This window comes from Argentina anserina, chromosome 5 (genome assembly GCF_933775445.1).
Source record: "Argentina anserina chromosome 5, drPotAnse1.1, whole genome shotgun sequence".
Taxonomy (NCBI): domain Eukaryota; kingdom Viridiplantae; phylum Streptophyta; class Magnoliopsida; order Rosales; family Rosaceae; genus Argentina; species Argentina anserina.
In genome coordinates this window covers 12,155,531-12,169,451 of record NC_065876.1, presented here as the reverse complement: position 1 = coordinate 12,169,451, position 13,921 = coordinate 12,155,531, and the positions used below count along the sequence as shown (strand labels likewise).

The following is a 13,921-nucleotide window of genomic DNA, read 5'->3' as shown; positions in this document are numbered from 1 at the left end:
AGTAAGCCAATTTGAGTCTATGTAGTTTTGTGTTAGCATTTTCATTTTTTTACCGCCATAAATGTCTACCATTTTTAAACTTAAACACTTTTCATATCCTCTCTAAGTCAAAAAGTGGTAAGCAATGTGAGTCATATTGTTAGTTTGGTGTTTGTAAATGAGTTTGAGGTATTTTAAAAGAATAAGTGTGAGGTGAGGTAGATTAGTCTTGTGTGTAGCCAAGAAAAAGAAAAATGGTGACTCTATAAACATGTTCACAATATCAAAGAATCATTCAAAATCAAATATGGACTAGGGTCACCGAAAATTAGTGCTAGTGAAAAAAAATTGTTGTGAAAAAATATAGTTGAAAAAAAAGGAGAAAAAAAAGAAAAGAAAAATAAAAAAAAAGTTAGGAGAATAATTTAGTAGTCTAGTTGTAGTTGGGTTTGTGGAATGAGAAAGTTACAAAGAACATAGCGTTGTGAAAGTGTATTATGAGATTTTAACAAGAGAATTGCTTATTAGGAGGCTTAGAATTTGTGATATATTTTCTTTTATTTCTTAAGCTCCTGTCTTAAGCTCTATTACAATCAAAATAAAGCTTGTGATCCGAGAGAACTCATGTAATGATCTTGTGGAGAAAAGATTGAAGAGCAAGTCTATGGAAAACGTGTCCATTGAATTACTTTTGAGTGTAAACAGTAACCAAAAACACTTGAGTGAAAATGAGTGTATCTATGCGAGTTTGATGGTTAGGCAAATGTAGTCCAAGTTAATCATATATGAATGACTTTAAGGTGACACGCATGACATACACACACACATATATATATATATATATATATACTTTCTTGAGTATGACCTTCTAAATCCATTTATTAGCCTATCATTTCAAAATTTTAGTTTCGAATCATGCTCAATTGATATCATGGTTTTTAAAAGGAAATTGACTGAATTCAAGATGGAAGCAAGTGACCCATTTAGTATGGTTGTGTTATTTTAGTTTTTGTTTTGCTTGAGGACAAACAAAGTCTAAGTGTGAGGTAGTTTGTTAGGTTAATATTAACCTAGTAATGTTTGTCTTATTCTTATTCTTATTCTTTTGCTTTATCTTTTTGTATATTCGTCTATTTCTTATTACGTTTCCTACTCATGTTAGGAAAATGTGCACATGATCAGAAACATGTCAAAATGAGTGGGTTTAGCGCATTCTAGATTTGGGTGAAAGTTTCAAGCAAAAAAGAGCAAATGTAGATATTTCACAAGAAAACAAAAATCAACGCTGAAAAATGCACATTAAATTCCGGCGATGAGAAGGTGGTTGCCGGAAATGGTGGTGGTTGAAGTCAATAAGTCAATTGAGCATTATTGAATCATGAATTGTGGATTTAAATTTAAATTCAAATTCAAAATGGAAGAAGACAAATGAATGAGACCATTTCAAGAACAAGATCCACAATTTGTACTCCATGAATTTTGGATTTAAATTTAAATTCAAATCCAAAATAGAAGAAGACACATGAAGGGGACCATTTCAAAAACAAAATCCACAATTTGTACTTCCACATTTGTCCATCATATCTAGCCATTCATCCATTACATCTTCACCCTTCATTTGTGACCATAAGGCCTTTAAATACCATTCTTCTTCCCAAATTCGTGCAACTTGCTTCACCATACTAAAACTTCATCAAAACTTCATCTTTTCCATAGTTTGAACATAGTTTTCTTAGGCCTAAGTCATAGATATCAAGTTGTGTAGAGAAAAGTGTAAATATCTTGGGTTTTCACCAAAAACCAAACATCCTTTACACCTTTGATTAATCACAAACTTGTTTCATAGATTTGGGTTGAAGTAAACAGTTGTGATAGTGTGAGGGTTTTACCAAAACTATTAGGGGTGTTAATCGGTGTGAATGGTGGGGTTTATAGGTGATACCGAACACTAAACCGTTTTATTTATTCGGTTTGGTTTGGTTTGGTTTTTCACTTTTTTTTTTCAAAAACCAATTGTGTTCGGTTTGGTTTTTCTCTGGTTTATATCGGTTTTTCTTTCGGTTATTTTGTAAAGAAAATCGGAGTTTCTTTCCTTGTCTATCTACTTGATTCTTAACGAAATAAAAAGAACATGCGGACAGATTTGCAAAATTCAATTTACAAGATATAGTTGCTTCACAAATGCATACAATTGCAAAAAGCCACTAAACAAGTTATACCACATTAGTAGGCATGTTGTGGTTCCAATGTCTAAAATTCAAAATATTAAATTTTGACCGTCAGATGTGATCAGCATATTTAAATATGGATATGGTAAAAAAATCATCTAATTTTGATAAAATTTGGGTCTCGATTGATGTGGTCAACATTAACTTAATTTCATCTAATTAAGTGAATTTGTTCTTACCCCCTCCTTCTTGACTAGTTTTGGTGGATTCTTTCACGCACACACTCTCACATATATGTGATGTAGCAGCTCGTGTAAAATTTTCAAAAATTTTACCTTCCAGGGATAGGGCTACCCATAGACACATAGGGGATAATAAGCGTAAAAAGGGTTGACTGCCTCGATCGGGACACAAACGTTATCGAAAATATATGATTTTTTTACCACAACAATATTTCACTATACGTAACGCATCATGCGGACAGATTTGCAAAATTCTATTTATAATATATAGTTGCTTCAAAAATGCATATATTTGTAAAAAAACCACTAAACAAGTTATACCACATTAGTAGGCATGTTGTGGTTCCAATGTCTAAAATTCAAAATATTAAATTTTGACCGTCAGATGTGATCAGCATATTTAAATACGGATATGGTAAAAAATTCATCTAATTTTGATAAAATTTGGGTCTCGATCGATGTGGTCAACATTAACTTAATTTCATCTAATTAAGTGTGAATTCGTTCTTACCCCCTCCTTCTTGACTAGTTTTGGTGGATTCTTTAACGCACACACTCTCATATATATGTGATGTAGCAGCTCGTGTAAAATTTTCAAAAATTTTACCTTCTAAGGATAGGGCTACCCATAGGCCCATAGGGGATAATAAGCGTAAAAATGGTTAACCGCCTCGATCGGGACACAAACGTTATTGAAAATATGTGATTTTTTTTACCATAACCATATTTCACAATACGTAACGCATCATGCGGACAGATTTCCAAAATTCTATTTATAATATATAGTTGCTTCACAAATGCATACATTTGCAAAAACCCACTAAACAAGTTATACAACATCAGTAGGCATGTTGTGGTTCTAATGTCTAAAATTCAAAATATTAAATTTTGACCGTCAGATGTGATCAACATATTTAAATAAGGATGTGGTAAAAAATTCATCTAATTTTGATAATATTTGGGTCTCGATCGATGTGATCAACATTAATTTAATTTCATCTAATTAAGTGAATTTGTTCTTACTCCCTCCTTCTTGATTAGTTTTGGTGGATTTTTTCATGCACACACTCTCACATATATGTGATGTAGCAGCTCGTGTAAAATTTTCAAAAATTTTACGTTCCAGGGATAAGGCTACCCATAGGGGATAATAAGTGTAAAAAGGGTTGACCGCCTCGATCGGGACACAAACGTTATCGAAAATATGTGATTTTTTTACCATAACCATATTTCACTATACGTAACGCATCATGCGGACAGATTTGCAAAATTCTATTTATAAGATATAGTTGCTTCACAACTGCATACATTTGCAAACAGACCACTAAACAAGTTATACCGCATTAGTAGACATGTTGTGGTTCCAATATCTAAAATTCAAATTATTAAATTTCGACCATCGGATGTGATTAGCATATATAAATACAGATATGGTAAAAAATTCACCGAATTTTGATAAAGTTTGGATCTCGATCGATAACATATTTAATTATGTATATTAAATATATCAATAAATAATATAATTTCTTTATAATATATATATATATTCGGTTTTTCGGTTCGGTTTCGGTTTTCAAACATCTCAAACCAAAACCACACCAAATCTTTCGGTTTGGTGCGGTTTTTTTTGCAGTTTGGTGCAGTTTTTTTTTTCGGTTTTTTTCGGTTATGGTTCGGTTATTTTTCAGTTTTCGGTTTTCAATTAACACCCCTAAAAACTATACTCACTTCACTCTCTTCATCCTCTACTCATAGTCATCCTCATCCCTTGTTCTTTGTTCCTAGATTGTGTGAGTAAAGTATGGTGTTTATGGTGTTCTTCCTTTGTTAGAACCCATTAATACCATACTTAGAAGCACTTTCTTTCTTATTACATCTTTGTGGGTAGTGAACTTTTAGAGGTACGGTTTGGTATCATTTGTATCAAATCCTTGGTAATCTCTTCTCTTTTTACTCTACTTCTCTTTTGATATATTTCATTTTCAAGGGTTTGTTGTATTTAATGGATTGTGAGTAGTTGGATTTGAAGCTAGGCTAGCCCTAACCAAACTCATGTGCTAATGAATTCATTTTACTCTTAATTGATGTTGATGCATGTTGAATCTATGGGCTTCTACACTTAAAATGCTTACTAAATGCATTGCTAGTTTTGTCACCTAGAAACATGTTAGGTAATTAATGAATCAGAACTTGAACTTGACAATTTCTTTAATCCGTGAGCATGGGTAGCCTTTAGGTGATGACTTAGTGTTTCTTACAGAAAATATTAAGTTGATTGGATTTTTCTTACCCTTGAACTTAATGCTTGTGTCATGAGTGTAATCACTCTAAGGTGGTGTTATGCTTGTGGTACAGAGCTCACTCACATTATAAGGTAATATAATTGTGCTAAGGTTGTGTGATTTAATTTGGCTCCAAAAGACTTTGTTAAATTGCATGATTAGTTGGTTTCTTGGTAACTTCACCAAAGCACTAGGGAGAAGTTTGTCAAACATGTTTATGCATTAATCTTGAGTTACATTTGTGCATAAGTAAGACTATGTGCAATGCCTACATTTTCTTTTGATTATATCTTTACATTTTCTTTTCTTTGTTGTTTTTGTGCAAGAATTAGTTTGCTTAGCTTAATTCTAAAATCAACTAAGCCGATTCACTACCACTTGTTAATACCATCTCTATGACTCTGAGCTTCCAAATGACTAAAGTTGTGAACTTGTAAAAAGTTAGAATGCATGTTTTTGTAATTTTTCTTGCGGAAATCTAGTTAGAGTTGAGTTTTCTCAATCCCTTAGGTACGATACTCAACATTTTTCCTTACTAAAATTTGACCTCCTATACTTGGGAGTATGTAACTTCACACACAAAAACACATCATCATACTTAAGTGATGCAACCAACACTAATGTTAGCTTCAATTTTGTTTTGTTTGGTTATTGTTTTAATGGAACATTTGCATATTTGTTAAATTATCTTCAGCGTTCATATTGAGCTTGACTTTAGCTCATCTCATTATAATTATATTAGTCCATGAGAACAGCTTGCAGAACAATTTATTTAAAAAGTTGAAATTTTCTGTAGTGAGCAGTGATTGCTTTTGAAGTTAATTAATTGATGTCTCTATTGGGAGTAAAATTTTGTAGTGATTTAGATGCTTAGACTGAGTGACCTTACCTAGTGTTAGAGGTTTTTGGACAACCATTCTTACACCCAGGAATTTAACATCATATCTTAAACTTGAGTTTTAGTAGAACAATCACATATGCATGGTATTGTTACTTATGCATGGTATTGGTAAGAAATGATGCGAAGAATGAAATGACTGGCATTCACATTTGTGTTCGACTAAATACTGGAAGTGAAGTAAATTACATAAAGGATCTGGTATAACTGTAATGGTAAGAATCAATGAAGTTCTTGGTTCAATCTCATTTGGTCCAGCAGACTTTTACCATCAAGTTTACTGGTCACTATAAGTTTAATATACTCCTCATAACTTATCGTCTTGTAGTTGGATACATTCTCCTTGATCAAATCCGGTAGAGGACCGATCATGCTGCCAATATTTGGGCTGTGGAATGCGGCAATTGAAAGGCGTTCCTTCTCTGGGTTCACCACTGCTCTGTGCTCTATGCTCTTATATATTCCATTGCTCACTATCTGTGATAACAGTAATTAGAAGGCTTTTGTTGCATATCAGTATAGTCAGTTTCAATGCTATAGTAGAATATTCACTATCTATTGTATTACCTCAATGATGTCGCCAACGTTGACAATGAATGCACCAACTACAGGTTTTATAGGTATCCATTTTCCTTTTATCCTGATTTGCAATCCTTGAACTTCATTTACTTGGAGTAGTAGAGTTAAGCCCACAGCATCCGAGTGTGGAGTGAGACCAATAACTTTGTTTGCCTGCGGACATGGTGGGTAGTAGTTCATTCTTGCTCCTTGTACACCATCATCAAACATTCTTTCCATCTCTAAATTCACTCCTAGATTGCTCGATATGAACTTCAGAAGGTAGATTGTTACTTGTTGGAGCTCCTGTGAATATCTATTCAATGTCTCACTGCCAAAATAAAAGGTACGAGTTAGATGCTCATATCTGTTGTTTGAAACTTGATGGTATCTTAGCAAATCACACAGTTTGGATGCTTTGTTTGGTATAGAGTTGCTGATTATAGCGTAACTTGCCTGAAAGAAGTGGGGAGGGTAGGCCAGAACATGAGTGTCCTTTGGCGCACTGGTTGAGTGAGAAGGAACAGCATATCTCCCCAGTCAAGTTTTTGCTCTTCTGAAACAACAAAGGCTTGGCCATATCCTTCAATGTGATTCGGCTGTGTTGCATATGCCTTCTTTACTTCTAATGGCAGCCCAAAGAACTCCTCTGTGTCAGTCTTCATTTTCTTAATCAGTTCTTCTGATACCCCATGATTGATCAACTGCATCAACATCACTATAAATATATATACTTATATAGTTTGAGATATGCATGCAATAAATGTCAACTAGCACACCGAAAGTCATATATGTTTCTAGTCTACAACGATGTTTAATTTCAGGTTGAAGGAAACAACTTCGGTACCTGAAAGAATCCCCATTCCTTACAAGCCAAATGAAGTTTTGCCATTTCATCATCATGGAACAATGGATCCCCTACCAGCTTGTCCATATCAACCACCGGAATCTGAAGCGATTCCTCAATGGAAACTTGTTCAAGCTCAGCTTCAGGCCTGAGATATCGAGGTGGGATGTCCTTCAAGTTGTTGGAAGCCAGAGCTTGAACATTCTCAACTGGGAGAGAACCACCCAGGTCTTTTTTAATCAGTGCCTTATTCTCCATTCTTTGCAATATGAGCTGATATAATTTTTGGTATTGCCTTCAACGAATTCTGAATGATTGCTACAAATCTATAAGATGGTTTTATAGATATGAACCAATTCAGCCGGCAGGTATGGCATATTCTTATTTACTCGGAAAATCTTGTCTTTGTCGATGGCCTGCAATGTATTGCCTAGTTTATTTCATGAAACAGGAACCACAGATGGTTATTTATGCTCCCAAACAAAAACAAGAAATTAAAATTAAAAAGCATTATGTTATGAGGTCTCATTCTGACAGGAATTATATAGCAGATTAGCAGTTGTAGTTTAAGCAATTGTTAATTCATCTTTGGGTTGTAATTCAGGCCTAGATCACTGATCCTAAGTGCATGTAGCTTAGTATGAAATGGCACGCTTCTCCTTTCATGCCACAAGGATTGTGGAGGACTAATTCTCTTTTCTGAAGTCCTGTGGGAATTCAATATCACCCCCTTAATAAAAGGTATGCCCTTCGGATTTGTCCTCATCCGTGCTCCGGTTCTTTGCGTTTAGTCCCTCATCCCTGTACTTTCTCTGTGTCGCCACCTGGCATGTCCTTTGGTTGCCACACCATTTCCATCAGACAGTTTTGGGAGTCTAGAGAGAAATGTCTTGGTCCGGTCACTGCTTTTATCTACGCCAACAATTCACGGTTCTAATCTTTCAATTTTCTGCTTTATCTTCTTCACTACAATCTCTGTATTCCCCTGATGATATATTGGGATTTTGAAGTCACAGAAGATTTGAGGTGCAGTACTAATGTGTCTGGAAATGGATCATCTGCTCCAGGCTCCTGCCCATGATCACACGAGTCTTGACTTGGATCATCTGTCGCTGTATTCCATCATCAAACATGCTTTCCATCTCTAAATTGACTCCTAAGTTCTAGTAGTTACAAGATATACAGGGCGGAGCCAGAATTTCATAATGAATTGAGCTAGAAATAAATATATTATTATTTTATGAATTATATATAGAAATTTAGAGTATATTATATTTTAAATTTAAATTTTTATACTAAAATTTAGCTAGAAATACAAATTGTTTAGTAATTTGAGGTAGCCCGTGTGTAGCTACGTCCTTATAGATATAGACTTCAGTAGGTAACTTGTTACTCGTTGGAGCTCATGTGAGTACTTATTAAATGTCTCTTATGTCTGGTGTTGCTATTTCCTTTATGCATTTGTTTAATTATTAACCATATTTAGTGATATGTTTATGTATTAATTAAGTAATTATTACTTTATATATTCGTTGGGGCCTAAAGAGAATCTAAAAAATTATTATCTTATGCATTTAGCAAGGTTCCTAATAAATACTAGGGGTGTGCACATGTGCGGTGTAGGTTGGAGGTAAAATCATATCAAATCCACTTTTTAGCAATTTTACAAACCATATTCATTATCCGGTTTAGTCAAACTATTTGTTTGGATAAATCACATTTCCGATCTGGTTTCGGATAAACCACTTTTTCTACCTATCAAATTGAAATAAATAAAGTCATCAAGTCTCCAAATATTATTATAAACTAAACTACTAAGTACTAACTAAGTTTTGAAGGCACAAATCTTTGAATAATATTACATAATAATGTCTATAAGTCTTGAAATATACTAGAATATAAAAAATGAAGAGAGAAAAAAGACGAAGTGGTAGAAAGAGTGAGCAAATTAGAATGGATCTTGGCAATCTTGCGGCTTAAAGGTTTTGTTACTGCTAGGGTATCAGTGTATTACTATATTACCATGTTATTATAAATAAATAATAATAACTATTTAATTTATAAGCGGTTTGGCATTTATCCGGTTTGGAAAATGTCTATTCTTGATCCAGTCTATTTATAAGCGATTTGGTAATTTCACAATCCTAATACAGTCCACATAAAGCAGTGTGGTCCGTTATCCAGTTTAAACCGGTGCGACACGATGTGGTACCGCATTTCCGGTAAGAAATGCACACTCTTAGTAAATACACTGGTCCTAAGTCCGGACCGGAGAAAATTATTATTTCATCGAGGTTTTTAATTTATCGAATATTCATTTATTGAGGTTAAATCGTATGATTTTATATTATTTAATTTATTTTCACTATTGACCAATAGATTAGAGGTCACTCTTGCCATAGAGGCAGAGGAAGCTGGGGCGGCTGGGAAGGAGACGATGACTGATGGTGAGCCATCAGAAACGCCAGAGATTGGTGGAGTTTCAGAGATGGGCTCGAAGATTAGGGAGAACTCAAAAACCGGCAGCGTATAGTCCCCTTGTTTTGGGGACGATCCCTACACTTTCTTGGATTAGGGTTTCACTTGTTGTGTTTGGTTGAAATGTACACGGCTGGGTCTAAGGTCTGATACATTCGGTTCAAGTCTTTTTCATCTATTTATAAGTTATTGCTTTTCGTTTTTTATGCTTTAGTTTTCGTTGAGTCCAGCGAAAGTTTAATTGTTTTATTTTAGTTTTTCCTTCATAGTTGTAGTCAAATAATAAGCTTATTCTTGTAATTGAGCTTGTTCATGACTGACCTAACAATATTGGTAATGATTTTATAACTTCATTAAGCATTCATTATTCTTAAAAAAATAAAAAAATTGGAGGTCACCTTGTTCTTAGTCATTAACCCGCCCGGCCCCCTTTAGGAAAGGAACCATAAAGACTAAAAAGAGAGGTTTCTTATTAGGAAAGGATTCTTCATGCAAATGTGCCCCCTTTCGAATTAGAGTAAACAAATTCCAGTTTTATTGTAGATTCATTGGAGGATTGACCGTAAAGAGAAACTGGAGGATTGGTGTTTTGCTGATTGCAGATTAAGAACTTGCTCAAAACAAGAGCTCCTTAAACTTTGAATTGAAAACATAACACATACATACAACATAGGTGTCAAGACCCACCCCAAGTTTCACCTTGAAACTTAAGGTGAATCCTGAATCGATATATGGTTTTGCTGGAGAACATCGAGAAAACCCGCGAGAGAGCCCTACATGGGCTCGGAAACCCGATCGGAAAAACTCACTGCCTACTCTCTTTTGGTTCTCTTTTAGTGAAACTCACCTCTACAAATAAAACTATAGAACTGATGACTACGTCGGGAGGGAGGCCTCTAGACTGTTCTAACGCCAAGCAATGGCAGAGCAAGAGGAGGAGGAGCAATCGCAGCTTCATCCCAATCTGAATAGCCCCCATCTCTATCTTATCCAATTAGAATATTTAACACATTGGTTAATTTCAAATGATTAGATTATAATCATATACGTTTAGTGCACAATGTGTCACTCTAGTACTGCCCCTAAATAATGTTCTTAATAAAGGGCAACACCATAGTAATACATTGCTACAAAAATTGGTAAAATATTGCCACAAAAATATAGGTTATCACAATAGGATCCCGGCCAACTTCATAAAATTTCTTCTTCAAGTGTTTTGCAATTATTACATATCGACTGACATATATAGATAACGCGATCGTAAGCTACATGAACAACCTGGCTAGGTGTTTACAAACCTACAACTTTTCCTGATTTCTCCTTGATTTCCAGTGATTGGATTGATGTTTCCCATTTTCACCATAGAGTTTGCAAATGAAGCAAAGAAAAGTTTCTCATCAGTAGCATAACTCCACACCTGCTTTAGAATCTCCCCGTCATGATCTTGTGTCATCAATACATTATCAGAAATCAACAAACCTTTTCCTTGGAGTAGGTTGACATAATAATGATTGTCAAATCTGGCTGGTGTCATAAAATCAAGAGGTGATAAATCATTGTTCCTCCCTGATCTGGGGCATATCGTCTGTAAGATTCTTCGGAAGGAAGTATATTTCCTGTACTTGTCGTATAATTCGTACTGTCCTTTAAAGTTGACATCATACACTCTCTGCCTGAAGCTTAAACATCTTGCCTTTCCAAATGTGTGGCTACCTGTTCATAAATCCTATGAGTTCTAGCACTAGATAATCATATCATTTATGACATGTCATACCTGATAACGCAACCAAGTCTCCTACATCAAGTCCTTGTTGTTTGAAATGTGAAATAAGAGTTTCGAGAGAGGAATTTGGAGCAGGGATGAATTGGTTGGCACCACTGAAGCTTGCTTGCAAGGAGTCTCTCCTGCCTAGCCACACATCCCAGCTAGGACCTCCTCTCTATTAAAACAGAAAAAAAAAATGAAGTGCAATTAGTGAAATAGTTATGTCACATACATGATACATCTACCATATTATTTGGAGAAAATTAGATATAAACCTACCATATTGTTAAGTCTCCTTTAAAGTAAACCCATGCATATTTTTTCTTCATTTTACACTCATTCCACATAAGCAAACCTACCATATAGAGCGTATGTCTATAAGGGTGTTTTCTATTTTTCATGTTATTAATTTGCCCTTCAGATTGTAAAATGTTATATTTGGTACGTGACACAATCTTTGTATCAATTTGAATTCAAACAATAAACTACAATTTAGTTGAATTTAACTTTATCATAAATTTTACATTCTTAATTTCTTACCTTATTTTATATTTACTCTACTCCCTTGATTATATATATTCTCTTCGTCAAAGTATTTCATTTCTAACAAAGTTTCATATTTTCTTTCAAAAGATGAAATGAGACTTTGATTATAATCTTCAGTAAGATTGGTATTATTGTTTCAAAGTAAGGGAATAAGATAAGTGTTCATAGCACTTTGTGCATATGTCTTTGTGAGTTGATTGAAGAAATATTATGAAAGAAAAGAAAGAATTGAAGAAGAGGGAAGAAAGGGGAAAAGAGTTTTGACAACAAATTTGATTGCATTTCAGTCCTAAGCTCACATTGATACCTTGATTTTCATACTCAGAAAAATGTCTAATTGCAAGGTACATAATTTTTTTTCTTTGGCAAGTTTTTCTCTTCTTTTAGGTATATTATTATTTTAAATTTTAACCTGATCTAGATAACCTTTATACTCTCAACTATTTACAACTTTAATCTACCTATTAACTATATATATATATATATTCCACAATCATAGGTATAATTTAATAGGAAACCTAACGAATAGGTATAATAAAAATAAGAATCTAATATATAGGTGTCTAATATATATGTGTCATACAAAAATATGTATATATATGTATCTTATTTATGATTAATTATACCTTATGTATAAATAATGAATTCTCTTCACCTAAATTTTCATAAAATTAAAAATTGTAGAAACAATCCATGATTCTTGCAATAATAATTAAATTGATTGAAACAGCAAAATAATTAGTATTACAAGAAAGAATAAACACATAATTAAGGTATTGAATACAAATCGTTAATCAAGCTTTTTAATTATATTTATGTTATATTTAAATAGTGACAGTTTGTAAATATTACATAAAATATGACATAAGATATATCACAGTCAGCAATTTTATGTGTCTATTGAAAGGATATATTTAATGGGTTTTATTTAAAATTGGTCTTGAAAATTGGGTATAAATTAAATTCCCCCTATTATTTGATATCATCTCTTACAAAGATTTGAAAATACATACCTATAGTAATGTAAGATGAAATATTTGAGAGAGAGAGAGAGAGAGAGGTACCGATGCAACAGCATCGCGGGCAGCCAATGCTAGAATATCAGCACATGAAACTGTTCTTGGACAAGCCTCTTCCAGGAGGTATTTGATCTGATCGATGACCTCAAATCCTCGTAAAGAATTTAGGTTCGGACCTGCTTGCTTTTCACTGGTTATGCCTCCAAAGTTATCTAAAAGAACGGAAGCATCACAACCCTGAAGATTCATACAAGAAATGCAGACACCGAATTAATGAGAAGAAACAGAATCAACATAATACATCCTGCATTACTATTCTTGTAATTTCTTAATTTAAGAAATACAAATTAGCAGTTGTACCTGACCAAGTTAGAATTGCAACAATAACAATTATCACTACTTCTCCTTTGAAAATTTATCAGAGAGAGAGAGAGAGAGAGAGAGAGAACCATGACAAAACAATCATGAAAATGCAAGCGAAGTAGAGAAGCAGCCATCCGAGGGTCTTTAAAAACAGCAACTTCAACACTGTACCTCACAATCTCTTCCAACAAAGGGCACTTTTCTTTGTAATATTCAAGAACAAGAGGTCCATCATCATCACTGAAAGATCCAGTGCCATGTAAAATTATTGCTATCAAAATTAAGGATATCTTTCCCTTCTGGTCCATCATAAAGAACGAACCACTTCAGAAAACAACAAATACCGCATTGATCGGCTCATCTAGATCTGGGATATATAGGAATGTTTTCTGTAAGTAACTATCCAGTTATCATGCTGTGTAGGTCATCATAGAGTGACGTTTTCTTGATTATTGTTCTCCATTCAAAGTGTTTCTTTCCATGTTTTCAGACCAACTAGCATGCAAACATTCTTTTTTTTTTCTTTTGATATTTTGATCATATATGGTTGATGCAACAACTGCTATCAAACTAGCTATCCCCTTGAAATTATTTGCAACATTCGTCTTCAACTAAATTAAGGTAACTTCCGGCCACCAGAAAGTATCTTCACACTTGTCTTTTTCATCGTGGTCGATCACCTACTTGATCTAATTTTTCGTACGCATTTTGCATTCTTGAGGAGGATGAACTGGCGTTAATTTAATAGTTACAGCACCGTCAATGCTCATATTTGC

At 34.0% G+C, this 13,921-nt stretch overlaps 2 protein-coding genes across 2 annotated transcripts; both read right to left on the bottom strand.

Moving 5' to 3' along the window:
- Positions 1-5,787: 5,787 nt before the first annotated feature.
- On the bottom strand, positions 5,788-7,232 carry LOC126795155 (S-norcoclaurine synthase 1-like). The gene is made up of 4 exons (XM_050521986.1): positions 6,975-7,232; positions 6,584-6,831; positions 6,137-6,458; positions 5,788-6,046 (listed from the first exon to the last, which is right to left on the bottom strand). The coding sequence occupies exons 1-4, from the start codon at positions 7,230-7,232 to the stop codon at positions 5,792-5,794; spliced, it is 1,083 nt and encodes a 360-aa protein (XP_050377943.1). The 3' UTR covers positions 5,788-5,791.
- A 3,431-nt stretch (positions 7,233-10,663) lies between these two features.
- LOC126795152 (peroxidase 20) lies at positions 10,664-13,465 on the bottom strand. Its single transcript, XM_050521982.1, has 4 exons — positions 13,232-13,465; positions 12,828-13,019; positions 11,227-11,392; positions 10,664-11,165 (listed from the first exon to the last, which is right to left on the bottom strand). The coding sequence occupies exons 1-4, from the start codon at positions 13,454-13,456 to the stop codon at positions 10,735-10,737; spliced, it is 1,014 nt and encodes a 337-aa protein (XP_050377939.1). The 5' UTR covers positions 13,457-13,465; the 3' UTR covers positions 10,664-10,734.
- Positions 13,466-13,921: the final 456 nt, after the last annotated feature.

Excerpts from the sequence above, each read along its gene's own strand:
- LOC126795155 (XM_050521986.1), bottom strand. The coding sequence starts at position 7,232 with ATGGAGAATAAGGCACTGATTAAAAAAGACCTGGGTGGTTCTCTCCCA. Across the intron at positions 6,459-6,583 it reads ACCCTCCCCACTTCTTTCAG|TGAGACATTGAATAGATATT; the intron begins GCAAGTTACGCT and ends TTATTTTGGCAG. Across the intron at positions 6,047-6,136 it reads ACGTTGGCGACATCATTGAG|ATAGTGAGCAATGGAATATA; the intron begins GTAATACAATAG and ends CTGTTATCACAG.
- LOC126795152 (XM_050521982.1), bottom strand. The coding sequence starts at position 13,456 with ATGATGGACCAGAAGGGAAAGATATCCTTAATTTTGATAGCAATAATT. Across the intron at positions 11,393-12,827 it reads CCCGCGATGCTGTTGCATCG|AGAGGAGGTCCTAGCTGGGA; the intron begins GTACCTCTCTCT and ends CTGTTTTAATAG. Across the intron at positions 11,166-11,226 it reads AGACTTGGTTGCGTTATCAG|GTAGCCACACATTTGGAAAG; the intron begins GTATGACATGTC and ends ATTTATGAACAG.